This window comes from Gallinula chloropus (genome assembly GCF_964237585.1).
Source record: "Gallinula chloropus genome assembly, chromosome: 4".
NCBI lineage: Eukaryota > Metazoa > Chordata > Aves > Gruiformes > Rallidae > Gallinula > Gallinula chloropus.
The window spans coordinates 83,754,284-83,774,824 of record NC_140088.1 but is presented as its reverse complement, the minus strand read 5'-3'; the positions used below and the strand labels follow the sequence as shown (position 1 = coordinate 83,774,824).

General features: G+C 49.5%; 1 protein-coding gene across 1 annotated transcript in view; it reads left to right on the top strand.

Moving 5' to 3' along the window:
• Nucleotides 1–7,105: 7,105 nt before the first annotated feature.
• Nucleotides 7,106–20,541, top strand: part of SFXN5 (sideroflexin 5) — a gene marked incomplete at its 5' end in the record, with an annotated part of 94,557 nt that continues 81,121 nt past the window's right edge. Inside the window, 2 exons of the mRNA XM_084263572.1 lie at nucleotides 7,106–7,162; nucleotides 18,251–18,319. Coding sequence (XP_084119698.1) covers nucleotides 7,106–7,162; nucleotides 18,251–18,319 — 126 coding nt within the window. The remainder of the gene's footprint in view (nucleotides 7,163–18,250; nucleotides 18,320–20,541) is intronic.

Genomic DNA, 20,541 nt, shown 5'->3' with positions numbered 1-20,541 from the left:
CAACCGTATCGCGTCAGCGCTCCAGCGCCGGGTCTCTGGCGGCCTGGGCACACCCGTAGGCGTTGTAGGTCAGCTCTCTGGGGAGCTGAATGCTTCTCCCTGCTCACTGTTGAGTGACTGTCTAAAGGCTTCTGAGATACACCTGGTGTAACAACCATACGGTGTTAGCCTGAGGCTGGTGAGCCATGCTCCCAGCCGCACCGGAGTACAGCACAGCTTTTGATTTGGAGATGCTATGGAAAGGTGTAGAAAGGATGTTGCTCCCTCTCTTGTTCTGCCAGGATTTTGGCTAGAGAAGGTGCTCGTGCAGGCAGAGGGTTAGTCAGTGTGGAACTTGAACTGTCTTTGATGTGAAGGCATCTTCTCTCTCCTGGAGGTCTCCCAAAGTTACTGGATTCTTTTAAAGCCTTCGTGTTCTTTTCTCCTTACTTGTTTCAATGTTCACCATGACTTTGAAAAACCGTGCCTTTTGCAATAGAACAATAGCAGTTTCCTACCAAAAAAAGGCTCTGGAATTCCATTCTCAGTTGAGCACAGCCCGTTGCAGGCAGCCTTCTCTTCCCTTTGCCTGCTGATCTGAACTAGGTGAGTTTATTTCCAACCACAGGCTGCAGAGCCTTCCCACCCCTGTGTGTGGGTCGCTTGTGGTCTTTGGCAGGAGTTTTGCTCGGTCAGCTCACATGGTGTGGAAGGTAGAGATACTGAGATGACACTGGGGGATGAGCAGGCCAAATGTTTCAAGACAAAATGCATCTGGATGAAGTCAGCATTGGGTCAGGCTCAGTCTGAGGTCGGGGTAGGTTGTTGGGGTAAGAGGTATTGGATGGAAAGGAGATTTGGTGGTGTTGTCTTTGATAGCATTTGTCCTATCTAGCCCATAGAGCATCGTAGGAGGAGAGTTTGTTACCTTGGAAGATACTGTCTACGAGCCTTTAGCTCCTACCTGCCTTTGCCCCTTGTAGGAAGTAATCTGGGGTTTTGCACTTCTCTGCCTGCATCTTTGTGTTCCTCCTCCCTCTGTGTGTCTCAGCTGCGGGGACTTTGTTTCTGCTCTAAGTTGTGAAGGTCTGAGGGAAGGTGTTTCCTTACAGAAAAGCACCAGAAACCTCTCTCTGCCTATGTAATCAAAAAATCCTGTGGCCTGAGAGCTGGGTTCCCATTCTGGGTGGATATCTCTGGTGGAAAGGCTCTTCCCTTTTACCTGACAACATGCAGGGATAGTTAGAAAGCAGTCTGGCATCAGAAGAGCATCGGGGAGGAGGGCTGGGAGCAGGGGCAGCCCCGCCATGGGGCAGGGATGCCGGGTAGGGGTGCTGAGCGGTGGAGGTTTATGTCAGTTGGGCACAGAGCCACAGTCTCCCATGAGAGGCAGGGACCTGTGCTGGCTTTCTGCCCCTGAAAAACAGCAGCTTCCTGGGACTTCTTCCCCATCAGCGAGCGGTGTTGTAGGTGCTCCCCACACACAAGTGCCAATGTTTATACGGACCTCGCTGCCCCTCCTCTTCCATCACGTCTCACCGCCTCTCGAACCCCCCTCTGCCTTAGTCAGCTCTGCCTTTTTCCCCCCCACACACACCTCCAAAGCTTGAATGTTTTGCACTTTATATATTCAAGTTAATCTCAGAGCTACATCAGGCTGTATCAGGTGTACGGCCTTTTCAGCAATACGTGTTTCCTCCCGTGATCCACCTCCATCGCAGCGGAGCAACACCCTCCCTGCGCTGCCTTCCGCAGCAGGGGCCGTGCTGTCTCAGATGAGGCTGGAGCAAGCAGGGCTAAAACGTTCCTGCCTTTACTTGGTGACAGCAGCACGTGTCCAAAGGCTGGGGCAGTGGTACAGCACGGGCACCTTGGCATCACCTGTGAGATGGGGGTTTTGGAAAGACTAAGCCATGGCAACAGCCAAGGCTGCCCTGATGTTTCATGTCTGTCCTCGAGCATTTAGAAGTCCAGAGGTATCTACAAATGATGACTTGTGTTTAGGAAAAGGCATCTTAAAGCTGCTGCTGTCTTTGTTCTCTGTTTTCCCTCCCTCCTGTCCTGCAAAGTTTGGGTTTTTCTCACCCACCTCAGTTTTCACTCTCTGCATTAAAGCAAACCAGCTTTGCTGCACCATGCAGCAGCACTGAAGCCAGAGGCTGTAGAATATGTTTTTGTTGAAACCTCTAAGTTACCAGAGAGAAATGGTTTTGAGGTCTAAGATGTTCTCTCATAGAAGGGGGATGAGAAAAAGAATCAGGGGGGGTGAAACAGTCTCAAGTGACTTATGTTGTTATTTCGGGCTTTATTTGCAGGCAGGGAGGGGAGCAGTTCCTCTCAGTGTGCAGGGTAACAGCACGAGGTCTGTCGCTCTTTGCTGAACCGAGCAGCCAAAACAGTTTGAATGGGCTGGCAGCAGCTTTTTGTTCTGTTTTAAACGTTAAGCTTTACCCTGGTTTGCCTCCCCATCCTTCCCTTTCCACCCTCAAGCTGTTTCACAAGGTCTTCCGCAGGGTGCTGTTGCTCACAGCTGCGCTCTGCTTTAGTTGTCAGCCCGCAACTGGGTTTCTTGCTTTTAAAGAACTCTGGTCAAGTGATTTATTTCTGCCTTGACTGGCCCTTCTGGCTCAGTGTTATGGGCCAGAAGAACCACCAAGATAGATCTTTAAAACTGGAACAAACCTGAAGGGATGTGGATATCGAAGTGTCGTGTAGACTCAGCCTTACGAAATGTCTGTGAAGAAACCACCGTGTGTTTCGTGTTGTAAACGTGGGGTGGAAAAAAAACCCATCCCAAAAACAGGGGAGAGAGGCATTGGGGGTTTTTGGAGTTGTTGATTTCCCTGTACTTGGTGTATGCAGGAATTGGGTTCTGTGTGTTTCATGTTTTAATAGTTGCAACTGATGTTTATAAAGAGCTTGTTATTTACGTTTTAAGCACTTTAAAAAAAAATAATAAAAGTTGTTCAAGCTGTTCCTAGATACTTCTGATTTATTGACAACAGCGTCTGTGCTGATAGCACTTGGACAGTGAGTGACATTTATCTGTTTATTTTCTGAAGCAGGATGAGGGTGGCCAACTCCTCCGGCAGCTTTCCCAGCATCGTTAAAGGTCCCCGCGCACCCGCCGCCGCGCGGGGCCTGGGGAGGAAACCTGGTGCTGCTTCCCAATGGAGCGGGCAGCCCTTACCCCCCATCTCAGTGGGCATGAAGCATTTGTGTTCTCCCCTTCTGTGCAGCAGCTCTTGCTTGGTGCAGTACTGAGCCCCAGCCAGGACCTTTGTGTCCCACCTACTTTGTGTTCCACAGCTCAGATGTTCCCCTTCTCAAGGCCTCCTTCCTTCTCCATTCATGCCTTTTTCCTTCCAAAAAACTAACTCCCCTTAAGCTTGGGTAGATGACTTTGCTGCTCCAACAGAAGAGTTTTCCTTAGCTCTAATCCTGGTTTATTTTTTCTTCCAGGCTGTTACAGAGGTCAGCACCTGTCTGGGGGGATCATGTTAGCCCCGAGAGCCTGGATGGGTGCGGTGGGGGGTGTGTGGAAATGTTTGGCACGCTGCTCCACAGGATCAGGGCGCTGAACTGTGACCCTCCGAAATATTATCCGAAGAAAAGGCAGCCTGGTGTGGGTTCCCCTGGCTGCAGGGGGTAGAGTGCAGTGTAGCCTCCCAGAAGGAAGCTGGGTGTAAAAAGAAAAAAAGAGAAAAAACAACAAAAAAGGGATTTTAAGACCTTTTTAGTGCTGCTAAAACTCCTGGATGCGATCGCATCGGGTGTCTCTCCCTGCTTGAAAGCTCGAGCACAGGCTTGGGACTGATGCGAATCGCTCGGTCCCTGCAGGAAGAGCTGGCTGGGTTTGTTGCTCCAAGCCTGAATTTTGCTGCCCGACACAAGTTCTTCTTAAAATCTGGCTTTGCAGATGGAAGCCGACAAGAAATGTTCCTGTGACTTTCTCTCCGAGCCAGCAAGGCAACCCAGCCCTGCAGCCAGCTGTCACGGGTGGGGTGGCCGTCTGAGACCCCCCTAACTCTCCCTCGGTTTCTAGGGGAGTTATCTTGATGTATGGGGGGGCTGTACCTCACCAAAATGGAAAGAAACATCAGTGTGGACTTAACAGTCGTTGATCTGGGGAAGTAAAACTTCCCCCCCCCCCCCCCCCCTTCCCCTTTCTTCCCCAAACCAGGGAAATGCGAGTTGTCAGTCTAAATGGATCTGGTTAGATTGATATCAGCCAAAGAATTGATATTCTTTCTGGTATTTAACCAAAAAAGTGATAGTCTTATGTCACTCCAAATGGGGTTTTAGATAAACAGATTCTCTCCCCTCTGTTGTTACAAAACATTTAGTGTGTCAACATTAGGGATTGTATCAATTATCTGGCTCTAGCTGTAAGGGGAGGGAGGGGGATTTCCCTCGTGTAGAGATGGAGAGATTTGGGTTATCATCCATATTTATGGAGAGCTCTAATGATTGTGCTGCGTTTACTTTTGCAAAGTACAAGATGAAACCTTTAGAAAAAGAAGAGTTGCTTTGCAAAGCATTAGTCAGTCACAGCAAGCCACTTCTATTTTTCCTTTCAAGACCACGTTAAGGGCTCCAAGCAGCCTTAGACCCTGCCTAGAAGAAAGCAAACCCCCGAACAACACACTGTTCTTTGGGATAAAGGCTGACTGCATACTGCACGTGGAGGGGTAAGAAGGGCAGTGGTATAACGTAGCTGGGAGTGCTGTGGTTGTGCTGGGGGCAGGGGTCTCAAAAGGAGGTTTAAGCCATGTGAAACCCAGCCCTGGTTGCGCAGTGCTCTGCACTGCAGCTGCTGTTAAAGCAAGCCAGCTGTCTGCTCTGAGGATGCAGCTTGCTCTGAGGATGCAGCTTGCTCTGGTTAGCAGGGTTTGTTGTTGGGCCAGATCTCTGCTCATCTCCTGGCTGTTCCTGAGGAGGGTCGAGTTTTCATGCCCGTGTACGAGAAGGCAGGGAGAGGGCAGAAGGAGAGGCGATGGCAGGGAGACGGCAGCCTCTCACCCTGAGGGAGTGGAGTGGTGCTGCGCAGGGAGGAACAACTTGGTTTTAACTGTGTATCTAACAAAACCAAGAAAAATGAGAATTTGTCAGTTTTCTGTTTGACCGTGAGCTTTGGGGTGCTGTGTTAGTGTCTGATCCCAGGGCGGGGTAGAGCTCTGGCAAAGCACGATTCACCTCTTCCCAGGTAACCCAAGTGACACCACTGGGCTCCTCATGAAGAAGAAGGGGATGAGGATGTAAACCAGGCGGTGGCCTGCGCCAGGCAGGGCAGCAGCACAACAGCACAGGGCTCAGGGGAAGGCTCGAGGTCCCTGCCTGGGCTCGCAGAGCCCCTCACCAAGCTGCGATGGGCTAATGGCTTTGGACGCAACTGGAGGTGTTACACTTGTGTCAGGCTCTGCGTTGGGACCCTTTTCTGTCCTTTTTCTACCTAAAGCTGCAGGAGATTTGAGATTCAGTGGAGGATCAGCAGTGAGTTAGCCTAAAAGCAGAAATCAGTTTTGCAGGTGGAAAGAGAGCGGAAAAAAGCCCCACAGCATCACCACATCTGTGAAGCAGAGCAGCAGCATCCCCCAGCAAAACATAGTGATGTTCCTATTTCTCCCTGTACAGCAAAAAAACCCCAAGGGATTAATTTTTTTTTTTTCCAGGTATAATTCTTCCTCAGATGGCAAATCTATTTCTGACCTGCTCTGCGATTTGTTGCCTTCTGCTACGCCGAGCCTTCCTCTTCAACAGCCTGCCTTTTCCCTGCTTCCTCCTCATCTCCAGTCTATTTGCTGGCCCTTTGCTCTTCCTCGGAGAATTGATCCTAATCCTCCAAACAATTTCACAGGCATTTGAAGGGCCAGACATTTCTTATTCCACTAATCTAGAGAAGAGGATTCTGGAGATCGCTCCCTTCGCACCCGTCCTGCCCCCAGCCCCGCATGACCTTGCCTTTACCTCCACAAATCCTAACACCGAGGAAGCGGACAAATCGAGCCTGTGCCAAAGTAAACTTATTATTTCCAGGCTTCCTATTCTTTATTCTTAATCCAGTATTTTAAAGGTCAATAGCAATTGTTAGGCTCCCTTCAAAGTAAGAATATCTGTTTCCACAAGGAAATGATCACATTTGAGGTTTTTTTTTCAGAAGCTTTGGAGCTTTTGCCTTTCAACCTGTTACAGTTTAGTGGATTTTGGAATAGAGGCTGTTCTGGTTCTGGCCAGGCCAGGGTTAACCTCCCCAATCAGGCAGCACAGGTGAGCTGAGTGTTGTTTTCCACACCACCTGACATCACTTCCCCAAAAAAGCAGCTGGTTGGGGAAGAATGAGGCTGGAAAGAGTGACTCCCATGGTGATGACCATGGTGGAGCGGGTGTCCCACATCATGTTCCCATGTGTCCTCTTGTCACTGCCCGTGTTCTGGCTGCTGTGTTGGTGCCTCAGAGGAATCGGCCTTAGTGCTGGGGAAAGGAAGGACATTTTGGGGCGAGCTGCATTGGCAGGCACAAGGTGTGGCGGGAAGAACAGCGTGGTGGCCTCAGACACCTCTGTGAGTTGTTGAATGGAACCCTTATTTCACAAGGAGCTCAGCAGGGGTGGAGCGGCAGGGGAAGCCCGGCAGACGCCGCGCACAGCCCTGAGGCAGCACACAGCGCCCTGTGCGGCAGCTGCAGGGGTGCCTGGCTCTCCCCAACCCTTCTGCCTGCTCCCTTGGGGCCACACGCTCCCCTCGAGCACGGGGACCCAGCCGAGGAGACCCTCCCTCCTCATCCCCTTCCCCGCTGCCCCCGGCCTCGGGCTCCCCTCGGCTTCCCGCCAAACCACGTTTCCCGTCGTGCCCCGCGCCCGGCCCCGCCGCGAACTCCATTTCCCATGCTGCCCCGCTCCCTCCCATTGGCTGCCGGGGGCTCGGCCGCTCTGTCCCAGCGGCCCCCTTCGCCCCGGCCCCTCGGACTCCGCCTTCCGCGAGGCGCCGGGCGGCGGCGGACTACATTTCCCGGCGGGGCCCGCGCGGAGCTGCGGTGGGCTGCGGCCAATCAGCGCGGCGGCGCCGCAAGGGGCGGGCCCGGCGGCGGGGGAGGCTGTTTAAAGTGGCGCTTGCGGCGCGCGAAGGGGATGGCGGAACCGGCGGACTACCCCCCGTTCCAGCTGGGGAAGCCCCGCTTCGAGCAGGTACCGCCGGGGGCGGGAGGGGAGGGGGGAAACAAACGACAGGGACCGGCGGCGGGAGCTGTCCCCTCACCCCACGCACGGCGTCGTGCCGTGTTTCGCCCCCCCCCCCCTCCCCGCTTCTCCCCTGAGGAGAGATTCCCCCCCCCCCTTCGCTCTGCGCTCCCTCCGCCCTCTCCCAGGGCTGCGCGCTGATTGGTGCACAGCCCCCCTGCCGTTGGGCCTCGCAGCTGTCGCTCAGAGCCGCCGCCCCCCGCCTCGCGGCGGCTCCCGCGGCGGGCGGTGATTGGCGCGTCCCGCCGTGCCCCTGTGGCTTGGGGCTGGTGGGGGGGAGCTGAGGGGGAGCGAGAGAGAGGCCTGTAGCTCTCAGGCCGCGGGTTCGAGCCCCGTGACCCCCGCCGAGTGCGGCGGGGTTGGGATGGGAGTCCCGGGTGCCGGCGCTCGGGGCGGCTTCGTCCTTTCTGCCCGCTCTGACAGTGTGAGGGCTGGGGCTTGGCCTGGCAGGTCAAGGTCGCAGGGGAGCGGGCTGTCCGTGCGGGGGGTGGCTGGGCTGATGCTGGTGCAGTGGTGGGGTGGCTGCTGAGGAATCGCGCTTTGGGCCCCACAGGGGATGCAAGGGAGCCGCCCCATCCTCCTACTGATGACTGGGGAATGGTGAGGAAGGCCTTGGAGCGGCCCATCCCTGCTGCTGCCCTCCGCAGCCTCCGCTCGTGAGCTGTTGTCCATGGGGTCCCTGACAAAGATGCTCTTCCTTCTCGTGGGGCTGTGTCAGGCTTCCAATACAGCTGACAAGGCTCATACAACCTGTGTCAGTTGCTCTTGAGGTGGGCAGGACCCAGCTGGAGCGGGTGAGCCACTGTAATTATCGATCAGGGATGAGCAGGGGGAATCTGCTCATTAATGGGGGTGTGTGTGTGTGTGTGTGTGTGTCTCCACTATTGGGGCGATCTCCCCACCATCCACACAAAGTCTGTATGGTCCTGCTCTTTGCCACCCATCTTGCTTCCTAATGGCAGCTCGCAGAGCTTGGCCTGGCCGAAGCCCCTGGTTGGGTTGCTGAGAAGTCCGGTTGCAGTTTCCCATGGGGAGGCCAGCTCTCGGCTGCTGGATCTGCCTGTCTCTTTCCCCGCTGCCTTATCCCTGTTTGGGCGGTCGTGGCACAACCTCCTCAGAGCTGCAGATCCCCCGCAGCTCGGAAGGGATGACTTCCCCGCACCGGGAGCCTGCTCAGCTGCGTGAGCTGAGGGATGCTCAGGCTGGGGAGACGGAGCTTTTTAATAAGGAGAGGAGGAGGAGGAGGAGACACTACTCCCTTCTAGACACCACAGATGATTCGAGGCACACTTGGCAGCGAGTCAGGCACAGAATCGGTGCGTTCTGTTCATTAAGGAGCGACTGTCACTTGTAGCAACATTTAGAAAATGTTTCGAGGGGTATGGCAGGATGTTAATGATTGCCTGTGCCTGAGACGTCCTCTCTCCTTGCTGCCATCCGTGGGAGATGAGCTGGGTGCCTTTACGCTGCAGCCAGGGTCTGGGGTGAGGGCTGGCCAGTGATGAACGCAGCCTTGGACCGGAGTGGTTTGGGGGTGCTTTGATGGAGGGACAAACTGAGCAGTGGAACTCATTCTCTTTCTCTGCCATGGTGGTTTTATTCCTTTCCTGTAAAGTTTTCTGCAAAGCAGCATGGAGGTCTGGTGAGAGCTGATGATGGATGAGTCATGGTGCCCATGGCCTGCCAGCTCTTGCCTTGCACTCCCCTCCTTTCTCCTGCTTCGTCTACAGCATGGCTGGATGGCCCAGGTTGGGATCCAGCAGTGTTGTGGGGTCACAGAGCAAGAGAGTTTGGAGTGTTGGTTGGGTTAGGGCACCCAGTCGGATCCTGTGGTCTGCTCTGCCCCATCTGCAGCCATGAGCCCACTCCCATCACACGACCCAGCAGAGCTCAGGCCCCTCATCTCTAGATCAGACAGTTAATGGTCATTTATTTCCCCCATCTTGACCTTGGTGTTTGCTACCAAACTTCAGTCCCCAGTGCTGGGGAAGATCTCCTCCTCCTTGAGCTCAAGGGAGGGATTTGCAGACCTTAAACACCTGAGCCCGTTTGTGTCAGCTGTTCAGTGCTTTTCCCAGTAACTCTCTGCCTTTCCCTTCTTTCAGTGTCCTGTTGCAGGGGTTTTATCTGTTTAGAAGATCTGGGCTTTAGCTATCCAGCCAACAAAGGATGCCTTACTTGTTTGGGAAAGGATTAGTGAGGCTTGGGGTGGTTGTTTAAATTCTAGGCTAGCCCTGTGGGATGACAGCATTTACTTTTTTCCTCTGAAATGCTGGTTGGGAGCAGGTCTGGGGCTGCTTAAGGGGAGATGCGGCTAAAACTGGGGCCAGGAAAGATGCGGGGAGGGAAAACAAGGAAAAGTTGTGTGTTAAGAACAAAAACCTTGGAGAGTGAACTCGGCTGCCTGGGGATTTGCTTCAGAGCGGACACAGTGGCTTCTTTCCCCTGCTGTGACCCACAGCCCCCCAAAAGCATCTGAGCAAAACTTAGGACAGTGGGTGGAAGGTGTCCAGCCCCAGCACCACCTCCGGAGGTTACTTTAGGTCCCTTCTTCCCATCCCTTGTTTTGCAGCTCACTTGGTTTTTCTTGATCTTCGAGCAAGTGGCATTCTGTTGAGTCACCTTTTTTAATTTTTTCTTTCTTTTTGTTTTCTTTCTTTGCTGGAAAGAGCCTCTGCCTCCCGATGGAAACGGGCTATTTTTAGGTAAAAGAAGAAATGAGGACGTTAAGCTCCAGAATGCATGATAAGGGCTTAATTTCCTAATGAGTCCTTCTAATTTGTTAGTCATACTCTTTTTTTTTTTTTTTTTTACCTTTTTCCTTCTTTTTTTTTTCTTTCTCCTTTTTTCTCTAAGGATTTGCAAGTGCTCCTCCTTCACGAGCCAGAGCATTGAATGTCTCTACCCAGATCTCTGGAGTCTTTGCCTCTATCCCAGGCATTTACCCTAGGTGGGAGGAAACCTTTCCAGCAAGGGTTGTAAATAAGGTGTGGGTGCTGCTGTTTGCTAACCAGAGGTGTTGACTGGTGGAGGAAGATAGCACCAGTTAAACCTCAGTGTTTTTATTGGGGTCAGCCTGCTGAAAAGTAAAGCTAGGGCAGGAGGACTGTGAGCACTCCAGGCTGAAGTGGAAGGTGGTCATCTCAACAAGAAGAAATCATGAGTGTGTCTTGTCCTCTCTGCTAAGTAGGAAATAATAATAATAATCATGATGATGTCACAGATTTTAGGGAAAGGAGAGGGGGAAAAGAGATAATAAACCCAAACCAGAACCATAAATGCCTTTTCTATCCCTTGAACAGCTCAGTGAGTATGTAGGGTCACGGAGTACATGATGTGCTTGGGATGTTTTATTCTGTTGGCTGAACATGGCATTTCTATACTGTGATGCTACCAGCAGTGTTAGAGATGTGCTGGCGTCAGAGCTTGACCTTGCAGATATTTTAAATGTAGGAACTCAGCATATGCTAATCTCAAGAAATGGTTTACAAGGACATTAGTGCTAACACTGATTATTTTCTGCTCTCTGTATGCCTTAATCTGGTAAATTTAAAGCACAACCAGAGTTTATTACCCTCCCATAGCAAAACCACGTCTCCCGTGTCTGAGGGAAGCCTTGCAATAACACACAGAGATAAAGATGCTGTTGATTTGATATGCCTCTTGGGAGCTTAGAGGCTTGCTACTCACATACTGAAAAGCCAGAACCCCTGGTACAGAGAGGAGGAACCAGAGCTGTATCCTACACAGTGTAAAGTTAATGCTGAAGTTTCTCGGTGTAATGTTAGTTTCCATTTAAAGAAAGAGAGAATGAAACCCCTCTCCAAAGGGCCAGCATTATGGAGAAGGGGTTTCTTTTAAAAGGTTGTGGAAGGATTTTTATTTTTAAGGTTGTTTTGCAACTGCTTTAAGTCTTGTGTATGTGCAGGTTCAGCCCAGTGTCTACAAAGTGCTTGGGGTGAGGCTGGCATATAGTGAACGGTGTTTGTGGCCACCCAAGGCAGCTTTCACAGCCCTGAAGATGGGCTGAGCCTGTTTGTCCCGTGTGCTCTATCACGTCCCACGAACACAGCACGTGTGTAAAGATGGATTGCAGAGGAGAAGAGGAAATGCAGACACCTTTGGGTTTGATGTTTACCTGTTAACTTCACAGAACCTGCTAAAAAAGCCATCCCTTGGCTTGTCTTGCATCTCCATCAGCCAGAATTGGATTTTAAACAGGGAGTGGGTTTGTTTGCATCTTCTGCTACAAGTTGTCAACCCCTACTACTCCACATAATTCCCATGAAAGGTGTCCAAGTCATGCCCCATCTGGGTTCACGAGCAGATCTGTCTCTGTGGGTAACCAGAGTTGAGATGCTGGAGCTACTCCTGTGCACGCTCTTGGCCATTTCTTATGGTAAAGTCAAACTGCAAATATCTCAGGGCTGAGAGTCTGTAGCTTTAACCTACGTTTGTAGTTGGGGTGGACCATGAGCATGTGTGCAGTCACACAGCTCCTCCAGTGCCCAGCCAGACCTTGCCAGAGCCCCATAGCTCAATGGCTTGAATTTTCTTAATTTTGCTTGGTTTAACTTAAATCTCTTCCTAATTAATTTAAAGCTGACATAAGCCTGATTTTTAGCTCAACCCTCCCCCTCCCCCCCGAAGTCAGCATGCCTTTTGCTCAGGCTTAATTAAATTCTTTTTAAAATACCACTGTAATTAAATTGGTCAGAAGTTGTGCCTGTCTCCCCCTTCTCCCCAGTGCACACTGGGGAGGAACACTCGCCTCTTTGAAGGCGATAAAGCCAAGTGATCGCACGTGGCCACTTACCTGTCTCTCACCTCCCCTCTCCAAATTTCTTGAGCCTGTGAGGAGGAGTAGTTTCCTTCTAGTTCTTGTCTTGGAGTCAGCTGGATCTTGCACAGCCACTTACGTAGTCCTGTGCTCCCTATGAACCGCTCTGCCATGTAAGGGAATTAATATTCTCAGCCGCTTCGCAGAACTTCATCTTGTTTGCAGGCTGGTGAGAAGTGGTCCCAAAATAGCCATGATTAATCACAGGAAATGGGTGTTATTCAGGTTGTTGGGGTTGTTTTTTTCTCTTTCTTTTCCAGATTACTGTTTACTACAACAGATGTCACAGGAATAAAATGGCAAAAAAAGAAAAAAGACCACGGGTGGATATTTGGGAGCTGAAGGTCAAACTTCTGGGTGCCTAGCAGGTTCCATTCTTTGCATGATATATGACATCCAGAGCTGGAAATGATCCTGTTGGAAAGGAACCATCCTGAATTCTCACTTAAATCTGCCATTGCTTGACTGCAGTGTGCTGTAGGGCTGCACTGTGCTGGTGCACTGGAAGGTGCCCGGCTCTTCCTGTGTCCTGGGGCTTGATCCTCTTATCCCGCTCATTCCTCCTAACAACTGTTGGTCTGCTGGATGGATGCAGGGTTGGTGTGTACAGCTCAGTCCCTGGTTTCCCCTTGCTTATTGATAATGGGCATGGAGTGATGGAGAAAGGATGGAGGAGAAAGGGTCAGAAAGTGGCATGGGAAAAGAAAGAGTAGTTGATGTGTGATGTGCAGTGAAAGAAGACATGCTAGAGCAATGAATAACACTTTCAGCACTGAAATGGCATCTAAAAGGCAAATAAAATCAAATTCCTTCCTCTTAGAATTTGTAATAATGGATTAAGAGGTGTCAGAGCCTGGGTCGAGGCAGTGGCTGGCAGGAGAAGGGCTGAGCAGCGCCTTGGCTGGCCAAGCTGCAGGGATAACAGCATGCTCCAGCTTCAGGACTCACAGAAAGCAGTTCCCTAAGTATAAGGATTTACAGTATGGGCTGTGGGCATGTACTTACCACAGTGCTGCTGTCCTGGCACCCCGGGGGTTTGCTGGAGCACTGCTTTGCTGAGGGCACTGCAGGCTGCTTGCTTCACCCTAAAGCCCTTTCACCAACAGAGCTTAAAAAGAAAGTGTCCATAACCAGGGGAAGTACATGCTTGTTGGCAGAGGCAGAACATGGAGCAGTTGCAGAAGGAAAGTATGAAACCCTGAAACTGCAGTGTTGTGAGGTCGGTCTCTTCCCAAGGCTGAGACTTTTGAGGAGGCATCTCTTTGTGGGAGTAACCCCAGTATGATGTGGCAGTGGCTTGTCTGATTTTAAATAGCAGGGTTTTTTGATGATGAAAAGAAAGGAATAAGAAAAAAATGTCTCTTAACTTGTTTCTGGATTTCTTTCTTTCTGTGTTTTTAAGTTAACTTCTTCACTGGGGCTTCTCCATTGACCTTAGAGCCAAAAGGTCCTCTAAGAAAACAGAGCTTTACCTGGCTCTTTGAGGGGCAGCAAAGACAACTGGTAGTGTGCAATGCATTCATGTGGTGCTGGAAAACAATTTGGGAGCTGAATGTATTTTTAAGCTGAAAGAATTTTGTTATGTTCTTCTTTCTTTCTTGCTGCTTTTATGCACAATTAAACATGATAGTCCAACACCCAGAGTGCTGCAGTGCTCAGTAAAGCCTGAGTGGAATTGAGGAGTGTAATTGTCAGTGTGTAAATGAAAATAAAGGTGTTCAGGTCTGTCCCTGGGGTAAGTCCTCCTAGCCCCACTGTGACTTTAGTTTGTAGAGCCAGAGAATCCCTTAGAATCATAGAATGCAATGGGTATTTTTTGCTTGGGGATTTAGAGTCGTTAATACACTTCTGCTTCAGAGGGCTGAGCAGTGAAATACTCAGTGGTGATGTTTGGATGCAGCCTCAAGAAAACAGCTTTGCTCTTGGTTTGAATTTGGTTCCAATGTATGTGTTCCTTGGAGAAAGCACAGAAAGAGAACTTGTGCTGTGGGAAAAACGAGGTTCTCAGTCATTAGAGTTTAAATAAAAACCAATGGAACTTGTTCAAACTCGTACTCCTCTACTTCTTTGTGGGCTGGTGGGTTTGTTTCTTTCTCATGACGCAAGATGCGGCACCCTTGATTGACTTCAAGATGGTTTAGATGTAGAAGTGGGGACTTCCACCCATTCCAGTCTGCCCCTTGTCTGGCTTTGATGTTGCTCTTCCCTGCCCAAGGCTGAGCTTTATTTGGTTTTCCCCTAGGTTTTTTTTGATTGCAAGAGAGAGCCCAGCTTGCACGTGCATGAGAGAGAGAAGCAGGATGGGGAAAGTGCTTTTTTACCAGTTAAAATGTTGTGTTGCTTTGTTGTTTGTTTGTTTTTCCCAGTTGCTTGATTAACAAAGCTGCTCTCTTTAAAATCTTGGCCTGGATAGGGAGATGAATGAGGTTTAATGCAGTTGCAGCATTTGAAGAAACTTGGACTGGAGGCAGGAGAGTGAGAAGTTTGTTAGTGGCTTGTCAACTGTTGGGCTGCCCCTTGGTGCTGGGGAGGGATGTTGAGCTGACCTTTGAGCATACTAAGCTGATCAGGATGTGTTAAAGGATAACACACTGTCGTGGGGCAGGGCTGCAGCTCACCCTGTTTCTTGGGATCTGGGAAAGAGCAGTTAGACTTTGGCTTCAATCACAGCGACGGAGATTGAGCCTCAGGGTGACAACAACCCTTCTGCTGTAAAGGTTGGGTAATCTCCCTTCGTGGGAGACTTTTATAAGAGGGTTTTTTGGTTTCCAGGCAGCTCATAAGAGCAACAAGGAGAAGCATGTTGATGTAATTGCGTTTTAGAGAGCGTGTGGTAATGCAAAAAGAAAGTGGAAACCACAGCCGATGAGTTGGGTCTTGTTGCCTGTCTGTGGGGAGGGAGGATGGGCTCAAGCTCAGGTCTGCACACCTCTTTGTGCATCCCAGAGGGTCACAGATGTTCTTGAGAACTGGCTTCAGCCAAGGGAAGTACATGTGTGCTGTAGCAAGAGGGTCATTTCTTGGGCTTTCTTTTTTTTAAAGCAGGGGTGAAAGAAGCGAGCACTGAGATAGCCCTGTCTGCTGGCAGACAAGCTGTTGGTCTTCATGACCTGGCATTACAAAATGCCTTATGGTATCTGAGGAAAGGGTGCTTTGGCCATCATCTCCTAGCAAGCCCGTAGCACTGTGCCTGATGTTCATCTGTATTAATCTTCTGGGTTCCATGCCTAGCCTGTGTACTCAGATTCTTTTTCTCTTTCCCTGCCCCAGAAAGAAGGCTTGGAGGACAAAGTGGTTTGACTTCTTGGAGAAATCTTTTAGAAAGCCCCAAGACTTTTTCATGCACCTTTTTTTTTCCCCTTTTTTTTTTAAATTTTCATGAGGCTGGAAAAGCACAAAAGCACTTCTTTCTTCCCTTACTGGGTCAAGGTATTTCTGGTTGGTTTTGTGGGCACGTGTACTTAAAGATACAAACGTTGGCCATGAGCACGTGAAGGAATTGGTCAGCATCTCTGCATGGTGGAATTACCTTCTTTAATTTCTATTTCTTTTGCTCTGGGCCTTACTGTGCAGTTCCTTGGGAGCCAGGCTCTTGTCCTGACCTCACTTGAACAGCTCTGCCCTTGCCTTGGGCTTATCCGACTGCAGAACCAATGGGGTCAGGCAGCACCCATCACCACCACCGAAAATGAACCCCTCCTTTAAGGATCAGACTTCTGGCACTCTTAGCTCCCCATCAGACAGTTGCAGCATTGGGTGAGCGTCAGGGCTGGCTCAGGGCAGGAGAGGTGTGGGAACAGGGATGGGTTTGAGCTGCTGAAACATGTTTGTCTTAGCTGGGTGTCGCGGAGGTTGAACCAGGCAAGGAGCAGAGCAGGAGGTCGGTGCTGTACCTCAACCAACCAACCAACAACCCAGAGCTACAGGACAGGCTTCTTAAAAGCCTCCCCAGCTTTGCAAACTTCAATCTGTACTTCTCAAATAAGGTTTATATTGTGCACATCTGAACTCAGGGTCTCATCCCCCCCCTTCCTTGTGCCTTGTACTGTCATTTACACCTTCGTGAAGTGGATGTAAACCACCAGTGTTCTACTTAATTCTATTTCATGGTGCTTTTCTCACTGCAAAATGCATAGCACGCTGATAAAGGCAGTGGAGAAGTCGAGACCACTGAAATTTCAAAATCATCCCTCCCCCCCCCCTTTCTATTCTTGTTTAAACCATGTACATAACAACTGCTCTGAATTCTCTCAGCGCTGAGCGAGTGCAGCAGGACGGGCAGTGGGAGAGGGACCACGGTACGTGGGAGAGCTCAGGATAACGTGATGAGGGACCCAGTGAGTCATACCTTAGTCACGTCACTCCCTGCACCACTGGCAAGTGCTGGGCAGTAGCGATGGGACACACACACACACACACACACACACACACACACAGTGGCATCTGCAGAGATCTTTATACTGAAAATAAAAGGAAGGCAGCAAAATGTCAAGCTCGCAAAAGCTAGAAGGCACCACCAGAATTTGTGTTAATTAAATCAACGCTAATTAAAAAAACATTGGGCTTTTTTTTTTTCTTTTAGGAAGTTAGGTGAAGCTGTTTTGTTTAGTTGTGGGGTTTGCTTTTTAAAATTCTTTTAGTGCAGGATGTGGAAAAACAACAGCAGAGTTTTATATGCAGCTGAAAACGGGGTGTTGCAACGTGAGGTGGTGGACAGCAAGGTGGCCTGAGACTGCCTTTGGAGAGGGATTTCTGCCTGAGTAAGTAGGCAGGATTACTGGTAGTTCTCTGTGCTCGATGGATTCGGCAGAAAAGAACCAGCATGCTTCATAAAATTATGCCAGGCTGTGATTAAATGCCATTCTCACTGCTGCATCCATATCCCAGTCCTTTATTTATAGCACACTTCTGCATTACCAACACAAAAAGAGATTTGCTTGCATGTACGTGGCTGGAGAGCACCCAGGGCAGAAGGGTCTCCACACTGAAGAGGTCTGTGACCCGTGTTCTTCCTGCATCCGTGATGGGCTGCACATCCCTGGTGCAAATTCTGCTGGGCAGAAGGTGCTGGGGGGAGAGCAGGTGCTGGACTGGGCTGGCCTGTGGCCATCTGGCCTTGCTGATGTCCAGATGAAGGGTTTGGCTGGGCATAGGCAGCTCTGGCTCCCAGCCTGCATCTGCATCCTGATGAAAGAATCCAGACTGATGCTCGAGCGATGACGTACGTGTATCCTGACTGCTTTTAGTGTATCAGTATTTCATGGTGCTTTGGGCTCGCCTAAACTGAGTTTTTATAATTTTTTTCTTCTCTAAATACTGAGTCAAACCTGCTCCTTTCCTGGGGGAGCTGCCCATGATCTTCCCAGCCTATTCCACAGACCCCTTCCCCTTGCAGACTCTGTTCCCAGTTCTCTGGATCCCTTCTGGTCCTTCAGACACTTTTACTGCTCCCTGCAAAGGCATCTTCACCAGCCTTTGCACAGTGTTACCCCTACACAAGCACATCTAGAGTGGATTTTTCCAAATGTGCCACCAAGAACTAATCCAAACAGTAAAGTTACTGTTTCTTTTACATATCTTACAGTTCACAGTCTGTCTTACCTTTCTCATCCTTCCTGTCAAGGAGGAAACTACTTGTTCTCCTGTTGAGATTTTTAAACTCTTTTTAGAGCATTTGGAAATACAGTTTCACATACCTTCTATTATTTTTCCCCCCCAGCAGTGTATAGATGCAGGAGTTTCTTCATGCTAGTATCTCCCCAAAGTCAGGGAGCCTGTGGTGCTGCTGGTCCCATGTTAGTGGGGATGAGGACAAGCATCCCAGGGATGGTGTTAAAGACATTGCAGGGTGGGAATTCCTTCAACAGCATCTCTCAGCCTAGGAGGTCTGGACCTGTATGTTGAGTTTTTGTGGTCAAAAGCGTGGGGGGGATAAAAGTAAAGGATATTTTAGCAGCTTGACAGTAATAAAGCATCTATATTGGTATCCTGTTAATGGCAATGCTGCTATTATCAGGGTCTGAGTCCTCATCTTTTCCTTTCAGACTTTCTATCACAAATTACTGGTGAAATAACTTCTATATTACTTCTTTTTAGTTGCTATTTAGTTCTGCAGAGGAAATAAAACATTTCTCTGCAGCCAGTGAAAGGCAGTTTCTAACTGAACACATTTTGTTTCTTTCCTTCTTGTCTTCCAGACTTCATTTTATGGCAGATTCAGGCACTTCTTGGACATCATTGATCCACGCACTCTCTTTGTAACTGAGGTAATGTACACATGCCTTGTTTTTTCAAAGTACTGTTTATTAGGCAGGATTTGAATTAAAAACAATTTCTTCTGTGAATGGCAGAAGTAATGAAGCCAGGCTTCCAGTGGTTTTGTGTCTCACAGTTGATTGACTGCCCAGCTGAGCTCTGTTAAATCATAGCAGAAGACCTTAATTTTTATTAGACATCAGTGAATCCACTCCTGTCAGTCTCCCATCTCCCTCTAAGAACTTGTGAGACCCTGATCTGGTTTCAGTCAAACTTGCCAGTGATGCTTTCTTCCCAGCAGGAAAATTCCCCCAAGAAATTGTAGATGGGTGAGTAGATGAGAGAGCAAATACTAATGCTTTGTGGAGGAAATGAGCTGCAGTAGGAGCTGAGTGTGCTTGCACTGCAGCTTTTCAGTGGCAGCACTCCAGGAGACCTTTTCTGAATGAGGAGTTGTAGTTTCTCCTGTATGTAACAGGCTTTTGGGTTTCTGGCCCATTTATGTCTCACTTAACGTTGTCCAGCATTACTGCCTTTCCCTGCTTTCAGAAAGTGTTGAGCTAGTAGTTGTAGGGAATCCTTTAGAAGAAATATTTCTACTGGTGATCTTAAATTCTGCCCACTGGCCAGAAAACTTGAGATTTAACTTCCAATGCAGGGCAGCTGCCTTTTCCACATGGTGTAACTTCATTTTTCCAGACATGTTTTGATGAGGTTCTTAGAAGGTGAGGCTTGGGGGGTGAAGAGCAAAATCTGAGTGGCCCACTTTTATTCCAGAAACAGCTGTGAAGATCATAGAACGGTTTGGGTGGGAAGGGACCTCAAAGTCACCCCTAGCCCCACCCCTTCCATGGGCAAGGACACCCTCCACTAGCCCAGGATGCCCAAAGCCCCATCCAGCCTGGCCTTGAACCCTGCCAGGGATCCAGGGGCAGCCACAGTTTCTCTGGGCAACCTGTGCCAGGGCCTCCCCACCCTCCCTGGGAAGGATTTCTGCCCCAGATCTCCTCTCCATCTGCCCTCCTCCAGCTGAAGGCCATTCCCCTTGTCCTGCCCCTCCATGCCTTTGTCACCAGCCCCTCTCCAGCCCTCAAGGGACGGGAAGGACCTTGAATTTCTCCCCAGATCTGCAAGCCTTGAGCAATTCTGTATCCAAAACTGAACCTCAACAAGTGAGGGTGGTTTGGCATCCTTCTATGGGATCTAGTAAACATACCTCTGAACTTCATGGTCTTCAGGGATGGCTTGGTGGCTGTCCAAGGAAGGAAATGCCCTCTATCCATTTTCTTTGGGTGCTTGGGTTCTAAGATAGTGATGCTTCAGTAGACCTTCTGCCATGCATTTTGTGAAGTCTACATGAACTCTCTTTCCCTAGAGGAGTGTCTTGGCAAAATAGATATGAACACCTGGGGTCACAGGAAGGACTTCTCCAAGCACAAAAGTGGCTTTGTTGATTGACCCACTTGCTGTGCTCTGTGCATTGGATCTTGTGCTTTATAACCCTTTGTATATATGTGAAACTAAAGGCTCTTTGGTTTCACTTGATAATTTAGGTGGCAAATTAAGATCTAGAAAGGGTTTGATGAGAAAGCAGCCGTTTATGGAGAGCTCCTTCCCGCTGACAGATGGCTGCATCTTTCAGGCCCAGGGTTCCTGGGGAACAAATAAATTGCTGTTTGTCTTGGAGGAGCTCTCTAGCAAATGAAAAAAAAAATGAAAGAAGTAGATAAATGAGCCTGTAATGAGAATAGATGTTAATCCCATGGAAAATGCAATAACATTTTTTTTTCCTACATCCTTTTTTTAATTCCTGAGCGTTACATCATTGCATCCTACTGGTGGCTGTTTCTGGAGGAAGGACGACATGATCCCTCTGAGTGTGTGGGGGGAGGGGAATCAAGCTTAGTGATATCAAGTATAATTAGTCTCAGTGACAGTCCTCTCTTACTCATTTATTTTTTTCACAATAAAGCCGATTCTTACCACAATTAAAAACTTCCACGTCTTTTAGAGGTTCTGGAGTGTTAATCCTCAAAGGATGCATACCGAGTATGGGATTATGTTTGGGCTGTACTTTGCAGCCTGTGAGCCCTCAGAAAGAAAGTGTGTGCTTGTGTCAGCAATGTGGTGGGGGAATTGGAAGCCAGTCACTCCAGTTTTAGCTTTAGTGGGTTCTGATAGAATAATTTTCTGTATCTAACCTACCTCCCAATTTTCCTTACTTTCTGAGTAC